Genomic DNA, 12,357 nt, shown 5'->3' with positions numbered 1-12,357 from the left:
CCCGTGCGCGCCCCCGTGCTCGTGCCCGTGCGCCGGGGCGGGGCGGGGCGGGGCAAGGTGAGGTGAAGGGCAGGAGGGCTGTGAGGGAAGCGGAGCCGGCGGCGGGGGCTGAGCGGGTGGGTTTGAAGTAGGGGGCGCGTGGTGGTTTTCTTTAGGAGTGCGGGCCGCCGAACGAGTTTATTAAAAAAAAAAAAAAAAAGCTAAACGTCGCAGCAGTGAAATTAAAAGCTCCTCCAGCGTGCCTTTGAGTCACATGAGAACCCTGCACAGTGTCAGCAGTTGTGTATTAGGGCTGCTCATGCTCCTGAGGGTGACTTGCCTGTTCCTTCCTTTGAACACCTCAACCAGGGACCCAAAAGGGGAGAGGGCACGTTTGGGTGTCTGGTTTCCAGTCCGAGATTTCAGAAGCTCTTTGTGATACGTGCCATTCTCACTGTTCTTCACCTCGCAAAACATTTTCGCTTTATTTTTTTCAAGTGAATGTGAGCTCAGCTGAGAGCGGCGCTTCTCGGAAGTGCAAAAAAACACACCCTGAATTGTGGTTCTTTTCAGCCGTCTTCACCATAACTCTCTTCTCCATCTTAATTTTCTGTGCTTCCTGGTGTTGGAAGGAGACACTGACTCTCCTGGTTTCCCTTTCAGTGGTCAGGTGCCAGCACTACCCACCAGTCCGAGCTCTCCAGGCCTCGGCTGTGCTGAGGAGAGTCTCCGATGAGCACAAGAAGGAACCTTTCACGTCTTCCTCTCAGCAGCAGTTCGATACACATCCAGCTGGTCACCAGCCCGAACAGGAACCTCAGGGCCCTCGCCCCAGGTAACTCAGCAGCTCTTCCCAGCACAGCCCTGCCGACAGTGGGATCGCAGGGCTTTGCTTTTCTGAAACTCACGTCTGAAACTTGAAGACAGCTCTGGAGATCCAGAGTTAAGGAGCCTCAGACTGCAGCAGCTGGAGAGCTGGTTTGCTGTGACAGTGCAAATTCCACTGTCCACTGTGGAGACACGACTTGCTTCTAAGAGGGAACCTCTCTTGTCTGCAAAGCGCAAGTCTTTGCTTCTGGATTTTTGTGTAAATCTAAACAAAATATGGACAACATGTTGCCCATATGCCTATAACTGTAGCTTTTCTGTAAAGGAGGGGGATTCTGGAGCTGATTGGTCTCCATGTAGGCACCCACATTGAGCCCTCCCTTGGTTTTCTCTCACAACAAAAGTTCATTAAGAATCATTTTTCTCAAAAGGGAAGGATTTTACAGGAGGAGGCCAGATTTATAACGAGCAGGTCCCAAAATGTGCTTGCAGGCAGCGGTGGCAGCGAGTGAGTGGCAGAGTCCAGGGTGCTGGTGTTTGGTGGTGACGTTCCCCTCACTGTAACAATACCTTCTCATAGTTACACTGGCCAGGGCGGCCAGGAGTCTGAGGACTATGAGAGCGAGGAGCAGCTGCAGCGGCGAATCCTCACAGCGGCGCTGGAGTTCGTGCCTGAACATGGCTGGACTGCAGAGGCCATTGCAGAGGGAGCCAAGGTATGTGGGGAGAGAAGCAACAAACCAGTTGAAAACTGGATGGGGCTGAAGTGCAAAGACAGCCAGGCCTGCATGCTTCCCCCACATACTCTTGGGCGATGCACCCTAGTCAGCAAATGCTACCGGGCAGGAATGTGTCCCAGCTGCTACAGGATAACCCCTTCAGAGTTAGACTAAGGCACAATGTAGTGATCCTAAAGAGAGGAAAACACATACAGGAAGTTCTTGTTAATGCAGCATTGCTTTGTTTAAATTCAGATAAAGTCTTTCACAAAATAAACACAACATTTTTCCTAGCTGGATCCTGCCTAGCAGTGTATGACCTGCTCTGTGCTTCTCCCTTCTTGCCTACAGACCCTGGGCCTCTCTGTTGCTGCTGCAGGGATGTTTCACAGTGATGGCAGTGAACTGATCCTCCACTTTGTGTCTGAGTGCAATGCCAAGCTGTCTGAGCTGCTGGAGAAGGAGCAAAAACTAGTGCAGCTGGGTGAAGCAGAGTGAGTATTGGGTATGAGCAAACATCTTCCTTGGCAGATTTTGGGAACTGGGTAGACTGACAGGCCACCTGGGACACAGGTACTTTAAGTATGATCTACCCAAATAAATCCATGTTCCCAGATACAGAGTAGGACCAAATGTATGAAGGATATATAATACTTTGCTTATTTATTGCTGAGGCACGTGGAGATTGATCTTTCAAGATCAGAATTGAGTTTAACTTGGCTCTTCTTAATTTTTTTTTCCTTATCCAGGAAGAAGCCTACAGATGAATTCCTGAGAGATGCTGTGGAAGCCAGACTGAGGATGCTGATTCCATATATTGAGAAATGGCCCCAGGTATAAAAGTAATATCAAGATTATCTCTTTTTTTTGTGTGAGTATTTTAAACACCCTGTGTCTTTCAACATAGTCTCTCCACCAGATTAGTTCAAGGTTGTAAATTAAACCTTTGCTGGTTTCAAATTATTTGTAGCCTTCAAGAGGAGATCAACCTTGGAAGGAGGCAGTTAAAAGTGACCTTAGAACAACTGTTCCTTGCAGTTCTGGAAAGGCAAAGCTCTGTTGTTCACTCCACCCATCTGGCATCCCCAGGGGATAACCTGTGTCTCTGCTCAGTCCTACTTGCAGTGTCACTGCAAGTCAGGCTCCATGCAGGGTTGTTCTGGCCGCACCAGTATCACCTGACACCTGGAAATGCAGAACTGCTTTGCTGCAGAAACTGCCCTTCTGGTGTGTGGCTGACAAACCCTGGGCAGCCTGAGGGTAGGGCTGTGAACTGAGAGGGCTCCATGCTTCAAAATTCAGATTTAACTCTCAAACCATTCTTCCCGGGGTGGGAAAGGAATTGAATTGTGGCCACAGTAACAAGAAAAGAGTTCCCAACCTTGGGCTGCAAAGATTGCTGCAAGGTCAGCCTCTGTCCAGAACCACTGCTGGCCTCTGGGCAGCTGAATCCAGCACTCCGTGCAAAGAGAGAGGGCACAAATTTCATGTTCTTCTTCCAGATTAGCATGACTTGCCTTGTGAAGGAATGTGGGTGGTTTGTGACTCTCCTGGCGTTGTGTGATTACGTTCAAAGGCTGCAGGATCCCAGCAGGGCCATTATGGCTGGCGCTGTTGTGCCCTGGGTTGCTGCTCTGAGTTCAAAGTCAAATTCGGAGAAATGAGAGAGGTGACTCCCTGCCCACGGGGGCACAGGGTGAGTCAGCTCAGCCTGTGCCATTTCCATGCTGGAGAGGCAGCTCAGGAGAGACAACACAGTGGTGTTTGAGCTGAGCAGGGAGCTTTGGGCTCCAGCACGGGCCTAGGCCTGAGCTCACCTGCCACACTCTGTGTTCCCTGCACATCCCGCCTCTTGGAAAGCCTGGTGCTGGCTGCAAAGAGCTGGGAGGACTTGTCACTGGGACCTGGAGGCAAGGCAACAGCAACAGGGAAAAGATAACAGAGCAGAGCACTGTTGGTCTGCTTTAATAGTTCATCCTTCTCTCTTGGACTCTCTGTGTTTCCTTCGCAGGCCCTGAGCGTCCTGTTGCTCCCACGTAACATCCCCTCCGGCCTCAGCCTCCTCACCAGCATGATCGATGATATCTGGCATTATGCTGGGGACCAGTCCACAGATGTAAGTCTTTGTGCTTTGCAGAACAGGCTGGTTCTACCCCTCAGCACTTCAGCAAAAATGACGGGTTCAAGTAGGCCTGGGGCCACATCCCTCTGGAAAGGCTGTGTTTGTTGAATGGGGAAGACATTTCAGAAGCACCCAAGGTTCCTTATAAACCACAGTCTAATTTCTAAAGGGACTAAATGCAAATTAGTGCCAATGGGATTAGTGCAAATTAAAAGGACCTACTTTCCTATGCTCTTAAGTGCTTTTCATTTTTGAAGGCACAGATTGTTGAGATTCTGAGACTAAGAAGTTGATCCAGTATTCACTGAGCAAGCAGTGTCTCTGTCAAACAGCTCTCTTCCACCAGCAGTAGCATTTACAGACTTGACTTGAAAACCTTTAAAGAACCTACCTAAAAATACCAGTAGCTTATTAAAGCTTTCATCTTTCTGGCAGGAAATAAAAGAAAATTATAACCTTAATTAAAGCAATTAATAAATTACTTTAATTCTTATAGATGTATGAAGAGATGGAAAAAGCTAAATGAGCCATTTTAACGAACTACTTTAATAAGCTTCTTTTATCTGGGTATAAAAGAGAAGCTACTGCAGTGAAAAATAAATAAGATGACAGAAAAATTAAAGGAATGAACCAGAAGAGAACTGAAAGAACATGATTGCTTCAGGAACTGAAAGTCCCTTCTGGGTTATGAAAGTCAAACTGACATGTTGGAGCCAGTGTCTGCACTGAACTGTTCCTGGAGTCTCCTCACTGACGCAGGGATTAGGAGAGGTTCTAAAGTTTGTGTTTTGTTTGCACCTTCTGACTGGTTACATGAGTTTTCTGGGGAAGCTGTGATGCTGAGCCCGCTCCCTCTTTCCCAGTAAAGGGATTTAAAGTCGCTTGCAGTGGATCCTTCTTCCCAGTGCCAGGAGCTAGACAGAGTGTGCCCGTGCCTCAGAGACCCCCTCAGGTGGGTTTTTTTTGAGCAGGAGAAGAATCAATAGAAAGAGTTTGGTCTCAGGCACCTGATCCAGCTGCAAGTGGCAACGTGCCCCATGTTTCTCCCCTTGTCAAAGCTTGCAGGTTGTGGTGCCAGCAGTGGAGCTTTCCACCCAACTGTTGTTTTTAAAATCAAGGCCCGTGTTTTCATTTTTCTATTGCTTTGTTATCATGAATGGACCAACCAGAATTTTTTTCTAGGCAACAGGAGCAAATGGAAGACCCGTTTTTAAAAAATTTTATATATTTCATCTGCCAGTGGCTCAAGTGCCACTGGAAAATATGAGGAGTTTGAGTTACTTTGTGCACCTTTGCACTGTGTAACCCGTTGGTGTAATGCACCTACAGCACTGCTGCCAGCACTGTGCTGATGCATTTTGTGACTCAGCAGGCAGCACTGGTATTTCAGGGACAGGACTTGGAAAAGGTGTATTTCTGTGTGATGTCCTGCACAGTTCTGTCCTCTGTTTGTTCCCTTTCTTCATGGTTGTCTCTGGTGTGAGCTGCAGCTCAAGTTATGTATGAATGTGGCTGTTTCTCCTCTAATCAGGTCTGAGTTGGAGCATTGCATTGCCTGGCAGCTTGTAAAGCAAAGGTGAACTGTTACACAGTGCACACAGGCTGGGCAAGGAGGACTTGCTGCCTGCTGCAGGTGCCTGCTTGCAGCCAGAAGCAGGTGGAGGGGTTTGCTGAGCAGTTTTAGGCACTATCCGTGTGATCCCTGTCCGGTGCCACTGGAGAAGCTGTTCTGACAGGGACACATTTTGAGGGGGGAAGGAATGTGCTGTCAGTGTGTGATTTTCCTTTGCCATTCTCTTGATCTGCGTTCAGGCCACACCTTTGTCTCTCCCCTCTCCTGCCCTTGCAGTTTAACTGGTACACCCGTCGGGCTGTGCTCACCGGCATCTACAACACCACTGAGCTGGTGATGCTGCAGGACTCGTCCCCTGACTTCGAGGACACCTGGCGCTTCCTGGAGAACAGAGTGGCCGACGCCATGAACATGAGCCATACAGCCAGCCAGGTAACATGAGGGGCAAGGCACACGTGCAGCCATCCCCCTGCTCCCCAGGGGTATGTGCAGGCAGACCTGGCTTTTCCATCAGGCAGATCCCACAGCTGCTGAGAGAGCCCCCTGTGCTGGCAGGTGGTTGCTGTTGGTTCAACATGAATAAAAGCTTATGTGTTTTCTAGTAGAAGGACATGTAGGTGCCCTGTGTGTCAGACTGGCCCAGTGGTTGGGAGACGGCCCAGGAAACCTCTTCCATGTGTCTTACCTCTGTCTGTCATTTGTCTGCAGTGCTGTCAGCACCTTTCTGTAGCAGATAGATGCTTGTTGTGCACTGCATCTCTGTGTTTGGGGGTCATGAGTGCAACTGCAGAAGAAAGCAAAAGGCCTTGTTCTCCCTGTATCTCCCAGGTACAATCCACTGGAGAAGCTGTTGTCCAGGGCCTGATGGGAGCTGCAGTTACTGTAAGTAGTGCTGAAACCAGCAGGGCTCTGAGACCAAAATTGCTCCTGTCCCCTTCCATGCTGAATGCCAGCGTGGTTTTTCCTCCCAAATCTAGGGGACAACATGAAAAAGAATTGTCTTTCATAACTTAGATTAAGGATGATTTCCAGGGTAGTTTGGGAGTTAGTTCACGGTTTTGTGGTGAAAGAACTTTCAATAGAGCAGAAAGAAATTAAGTCTGAAGCTGCAGGGTGAGCTTTAGGGATGAGAGACAGGTGATCACAATAAATACAACTGTTCTCCACTGCTTGTCACAAGATCTCTCCCTCTGCCAGGCCCTGTGCTGGAGATTGTAACAGAGGGTTTGTGCCCCCATGGACACTTGGGAGGTGGCACCTGTCCCTGAGCCAGAGCAGGGCGACTTCCTCAAGCTGTTTCAGTTGACCTCAGTGTCCTTCCAAGAATTCATTCACTTCTTGGTAATGTCCTGGACTGCTTTGTGTCCATGCAGAGGGAGCTGCACTTCCTCTGGGATACAAAACAGCCCTTTGTGTACCCAGGAGTGACTTTTCAAGGGCTTCAGGGCCTTGCTGTGATTCTATTTTTGGACAACTGCCATTGCATTTAGCAACAAAGTGATTTCCTTGCTATCAGAAATACATTTTCCTTGTATCAGGACAAGACAAACAGGCTGGAACATAAATTAGAAATAATTTTTACTGATGAAGAAGTTCTCAAGATTCTCTCCCACCTCCTTCCCCCTGCAGTTATGGTGGAATTTAGTGTCTCTCAGCCTCTTTTATCTTTTCACACCTGCATAATCCAAAAGGCCCTTCACTAAAAAAATCCCCATGCTCTGTTTGTGCTCTTTGGTCTGTCTCTGCAGGAGATCCACTGCACAGATAAACAGGAGGAACTGGATGGATTCTGAAGGGGGTGGGTTGTAGCCAGGTGTTTTAGAACAGAATCATCCCAACACATAACTATTAGGGGGGGAAAAAATCTGACCCTCCCATGTCCAGGGGTGCTGTGTAGGTGTCCCCAGTGTGTCACTGTACAGGTGTCCTGAGCTCTCCAGGTCTCTGCAAAACGGACGGGAGAGCTGAAGGCCCCAAAAGCTTAAATTCACTGTCAGGGTCTGTGTGGCCGCAGGAACAAAACCAAGCTGAAACTTGGAGAGCAGGTACCGGTCAGAGGGGTGGCTGTAGGTGGATCCAGGGACATCGTTCATCCCATCCCGGCCCCTGGCCCTCGCCCCCACACCTCAGCTCCCAGCACACGGCAGCTGCTCCGGGACACCGGCACTAAACCCGCTCTCGCTGTGCCCGCAGATCAGGAACCTGGCGGGGCTGAACCAGCGCCGGTGAGGCGGGAGCGGCGGCGAGCGGCCCTTTCCCCGGCACCAATAAAGTCGTACTCTGTCTTGCACGGACTCTTTTTGCGGGAGCACCGGGGCCGGGGGGGAGCGGGGCGGGGACGGACCGGGCGGGAGCGGGGTCGATATCGGGCCGGGGATCGGGGCCGGGACCGGGCGGCCATGCCGTACGCCAACCAGCCCACCGTGCGCATCACCGAGCTGACGGACGAGAACGTCAAGTTCATCATCGAGAACACGGACCTGGCGTGAGCACCGGGCCGGGCGGGCGGGCCCGGCGGTGAAGCGGCTGCGGGAGCTCCCGGGGGCGGCCCCACAGGCCCGGGCTCCCCGCGGGGATCGCGCCCCGGCCGCGGGGCACCCGCGGTGCGGCCGGGCGGTGTGTCCGAGGCCAAACCCCGCAGCGGCCCCGGCCCACCGCTCCGCGCCCCCTCGTGCCTAAACACGGGTGTTTCCCTCCCTCAGGGTGGCAAATTCCATTCGCAGAGTGTTCATCGCTGAAGTCCCCACCATAGGTACGCCCCGTGGTCACGGTCCCCCGGGCTACTCTCCCGATGGCTCCCATCGCTTCCCCTCCGTGTTCTCCCGCACCTCCCGGCTGCTTTCAGCTCTCCTCAGTCGTGTTCAGCCAGTCCTGTGCGCTGTGTGCTGTCTCAGTGTGTCTCTGTAATGTTTCCTATGCCCTCACAAACCGTTTGACTTTTCCTCGTGTCAGTGTTTCTCTGTGGCTTTCTCCTCCCTGCAGCCATCGACTGGGTCCAGATAGATGCCAACTCCTCTGTGCTCCACGATGAGTTCATTGCACACAGGCTGGGTGAGTGCTGGGCATGGGGGGCAAATGAGGGTGGGTTGTGGTGAAATCAGTCCAAAGATGCTGAAACACCTTTGTCAGGAGGCTGCTGTTCCTCCACCCATCTTGGCAGGAAAGTCAGGAGCTCTTGTGGCCTTACTCAGAGATTCCCCTGATTTCCTTCTTCCCACAGGCCTCATCCCTCTCACCAGCGATGACATTGTGGATAAGATGCAATATTCCAGAGTGAGTCAAGCAAGATGTCGTGGGGGCTTGTCTTGGTGGTGGTGGGTGTCTGATCCCATGGGAAGCGCTGGCAGTTTCTTGCATAAAGGTCTCAATCCCTGTGTGTCCCAGGACTGTACATGTGACGAGTTCTGCCCCGAGTGCTCCGTGGAGTTCACCCTGGACGTTCGCTGCAACGAGGACCAGACCCGTCACGTCACGTCCCGCGACCTCATCTCCAACAACCCCCGGGTCATTCCGGTCAGTGCCACCCCTCTGCTTGTCCCTCTCTACATCCCTGCTGTGGCCAGGGTAGCAAACACGTGGAATGTGGACAAAGCAAGGCCCTTTGAGCACGTTTCACATTGCCTAAAGCCCCACCTGAACCGCAGTGGGAGAGCAAAGCAGGAATACCTGCAGAAGCAGTGCCAGTGCCCTCCTCATCTTTGCAGTGTTGTCCTTGTTGTCTGATGGCATCCAAAGCAGTATGGCCTCATCCTGCATCCCTCATCCCAAACTCTCGAGAGGCTTTAGTGTTGCCCCTTCATCTCACCTTGAACGCCCCAAGTGTGTGTGTGCCTGTGTCCTGCTGCCGTGCCACTGCCTTCTCCTGCCCGTATGCTACTGAGGCTTGGACAAGGTCAGCCCCTTGGCAGCAACCTGAGGCCTCTGTTTTGCTGGTTCTTGGCTCTCAGCTCAGCAAGGTGTGAGGAGCCCTGGCCAGAGCACTGCTGCAAAACAGCTCCTGCACAGTCACCTTTTGGAGGATTGGTGGGACAGATGCAAAGAGACTTACAGAAAATGATTTTATACGCTGTTGAGGCCACATCTGGATGTCACCACAACCTGGGGCTGCTCCTGCTGCCTGGCGACAGTGTCTGCCTGGTTAAAGCCCAGCTGGAGCCCACTGTCTCTTACTTGGTTTGGTTGAGGTGCTCTGAGTGCTCTGTGTCACCTACAGCAGTTGTAGGAGTGACTTTGGAACAAAGCAGATGTGCTGGGCTGGGCTGGAATGCACTCCATCCTGTGGGGAGAGCAGCTCAGGAGACGAGCAGGCCATTGGGGCGACATCACATACCTGCTTGCAGCTGCCTCAATTGCCCCAAATTCCATTAAATGGGGTGGACTGGGTTTGTTGCTGTAAGTCACTCTAGAGGTGTTCTCCACCATGTCTAACTTTTGTAGACAACTGGTATTTGATGTGGAGAGAAAAGCTGATTTTGTCATTAATTTGCTTGCTTTCCTTCTGCTGCTGCAGGTGACGTCTCGGAGCAGAGACAACGACCCCAATGACTATGTGGAGCAGGATGGTGAGTGGCAGGTCACTGGGAATAAGAGCTGGAGGAGTAAATTAACTTTTTTTGGGGGTTCTTTCAACTCATTTTTCATTTACTAGCTGTGTAACCATAAGGCAGCTGTAAATCTGACACTTCAGAGCCACTGACATCACTGTATCAGTGGGGTAGCATTTTGTCTTAATGGCACTTACAGCTTGTCCTATGTCAGAGGGTGCTTCTGTCTCCTTGTGAGAGCTCAGAGACAGCAAAAAGGTGAAATGGTGTGCTTTCCACTGTTCCCTGGGGGCCTGTGCAGCTCCTTTTTCCTTACCTGCTCTGGGGACACAGCCCCTCTAAGAATCCAAGCAAACCCTGGACACTGGCGACATCTTCCTGGGCGCCAAAAATCCCTGCCTTTGCCGTGGCGTGATCCTGCAGACTGATTTCTCCCCTGCAGCCTTCTCAGGCTGACGGGTGTGTGCTTTTGCAGACATCCTCATCGTGAAGCTGCGGAAGGGCCAGGAGCTCCGGCTGCGAGCCTACGCCAAGAAGGGCTTTGGGAAGGAGCACGCCAAGTGGAACCCCACGGCGGGCGTGGCCTTCGAGTACGACCCAGACAACGCGCTGAGGCACACCGTGTACCCCAAACCAGAGGAGTGGTACGTCCCACTGTCTGTCTGGAGGCACTGGAAAAAGGTTTTCCACCAGGCAACAACTTACATTTCGGCCCTGGGGATGATTTGGGGTCAGTAAGCGATGGTGGGTGTATCACTTCCTCCTGCACAGACTCTGCTCCTGCATTGGCCAGTCGCTTGTTTTCAGCTGCATACAAGGTGGACTGGTTTGTGGTCACCTCTTATCCTCCCTTGTGTACCATCACTGTTGATTTGCCTGCTCTTTTGGTGCTCTTTTCCAGCTAATTTTTTTTCTCCCCTGTGCAAGTAGTGTGTAGGTCAGGGTAAAGTCTGAGGAAGGAGCAGATCCATATGAAGTGGGAGATGTTGCTGTGAGAGCAAAGAGTGGCAGGTTGGGTTGCAATACAGATTTTGCAGCCCTGTTTGTATGAGGAGGCCCAGTATGGTTCTGATTCCACCCATACATCTCCTCACTCCTGGAGCCTGAGACCTGGAAGCAGGGTTTTGCCCTTTCCTCTCCTCTGACATACCGTTCTGCACCAGTAGCATGCTGCTTCTCACCTAAAAGTGATTTGATTTGGCTTTTGGAAACCTGTTGCCCTGCTTTGGCCTGGGTGAGCACTCTATCTAGCATCTCTTTTCCATGAGTAGGTACCTGAGCTGCTCCTGGCTCTGCATCCCAGTGAGTACCTAGCAGACATCCTGTTGTTGAGCATACTGGAGCCAGCAGTGCTGAGGAACCCGGTGCTTTAGCCAAGGCAGGCTGAGAGCAGGGACTAGAGGGGGTGGTGGATGTGCTGCCACAAGAGCAGGGCAGCAGGCCCAAGGTCAGGACGACCTCGGTGCAGGAGCAGGATTTGGCACAGGGATGGCAGAAGCTGGGGTTGAGCAAGGGGGAATAAACCCTGAGCAGAGCTGCAGCTGGAGGGGAGGCTGAGCAGCAGAAGGGGCTCGGTGGGTTTTCCTCCTCTGACTGCCAGACCCTGTGCTGCCACATTTGACTCTGCAAATGGCTGCAAGCAGTAGCAGGAAGGTAGTGGGGCTGTTCTACCTCCTCACTCTCTGCTTTGAGCCTGGTGTTTGAACCCATCACAGGGTGTGGCCTTACACCGTCCCTTTGCTAAATTAGCTGTCCCTGAACAAGCTCCCCAGGGGTGCAGTTCAGCCCTGATTTCACACCTCGCCAACTGCCAGCAGCTTTCTGCTCTGGAGCTGTTGAGGAGCTGTCCATTTTGCACTTGGGAGGCTTGAGAAGCCTTTTGTCACCAAGGGTGGAGTTGCAGGTGAATCCCTAACAGCCTGCCCGCAGCCATCCCAGCCCTGTTTTATGGGTGGAAGGAGCGAACCCCGCTTGGCTTTGATGGGCTCTGTGGGCCCAGATCAGTCAGTCTGGGTGGAATGGGACGTGCCAGGCATTTGGCTCCTTCAGCACCTCATCAGGGCAGTGCAGTAAGAACCAGGCTGGCAGGTAATGCTGGAATTCTGGAAATGGGCATTTTCCTCAGCCTTGATGATCTGTGTGCGTGGACTGAAGCTGCACTTAGGGAACTGCCAGCTGCAGAGCAGGCTGTCAGGGGGAAGGTCTGTGAGAGGCTGGTTGACCACAACTGAGGGTGCTGCTTGACAGTCTTTTGTTCAGGAGCATGTCAGAAGAGTTGATGTGCTGGCCTGTCCTTTGTCACCAGCAGTTTGGGGGATGGAACTGGACAGTTTTGAAGTTTCCAAATTATTTACGGCAGATAAATTGCCCCAAAATTTAGTTGACTGTCTGAGTGATAGATCAGATGCTTGAGAAACAAGAATGGATGTGGCATTTCAAATTGGGATTTGAAATAATTTTAAGCTTCATTTTGGTGCAGTAAAAATTCCTCGGTTTAATTTCTCCAGTGCTGGATCGTAAGTCTGTGACACTGATGAGGTGACAGATTTGGAATGCTGCTTTGAGTGGGACAGTGGGGTGCCAGGCAGGCTA

General features: G+C 51.7%; 2 protein-coding genes across 4 annotated transcripts in view; both read left to right on the top strand.

The window, feature by feature from the left end:
- COQ9 (coenzyme Q9) overlaps positions 1-7,508 on the top strand; it is an 8,668-nt gene extending 1,160 nt beyond the window's left edge. For both annotated transcript variants that reach the window (XM_027646657.1, XM_027646655.1), the window contains exons 2-9: positions 643-814; positions 1,388-1,523; positions 1,878-2,020; positions 2,276-2,360; positions 3,538-3,642; positions 5,498-5,653; positions 6,050-6,103; positions 7,415-7,508. In XM_027646657.1, the coding sequence (XP_027502458.1) occupies positions 643-814; positions 1,388-1,523; positions 1,878-2,020; positions 2,276-2,360; positions 3,538-3,642; positions 5,498-5,653; positions 6,050-6,103; positions 7,415-7,450 (887 nt within the window). In that variant the 3' untranslated portion in view covers positions 7,451-7,508. The remainder of the gene's footprint in view (positions 1-642; positions 815-1,387; positions 1,524-1,877; positions 2,021-2,275; positions 2,361-3,537; positions 3,643-5,497; positions 5,654-6,049; positions 6,104-7,414) is intronic.
- A 30-nt stretch (positions 7,509-7,538) lies between these two features.
- POLR2C (RNA polymerase II subunit C) overlaps positions 7,539-12,357 on the top strand; it is a 7,043-nt gene continuing 2,224 nt past the window's right edge. For both annotated transcript variants that reach the window (XM_027646662.1, XM_027646661.1), the window contains exons 1-7: positions 7,539-7,706; positions 7,924-7,973; positions 8,204-8,272; positions 8,442-8,494; positions 8,606-8,734; positions 9,732-9,783; positions 10,241-10,409. In XM_027646662.1, the coding sequence (XP_027502463.1) occupies positions 7,621-7,706; positions 7,924-7,973; positions 8,204-8,272; positions 8,442-8,494; positions 8,606-8,734; positions 9,732-9,783; positions 10,241-10,409 (608 nt within the window). In that variant the 5' untranslated portion in view covers positions 7,539-7,620. The remainder of the gene's footprint in view (positions 7,707-7,923; positions 7,974-8,203; positions 8,273-8,441; positions 8,495-8,605; positions 8,735-9,731; positions 9,784-10,240; positions 10,410-12,357) is intronic.

Source organism: Corapipo altera, unplaced genomic scaffold (genome assembly GCF_003945725.1).
Source record: "Corapipo altera isolate COAL_440 unplaced genomic scaffold, ASM394572v1 62, whole genome shotgun sequence".
NCBI classification, from domain to species: domain Eukaryota; kingdom Metazoa; phylum Chordata; class Aves; order Passeriformes; family Pipridae; genus Corapipo; species Corapipo altera.
This window is presented reverse-complemented; position numbering and strand designations above follow the sequence as displayed.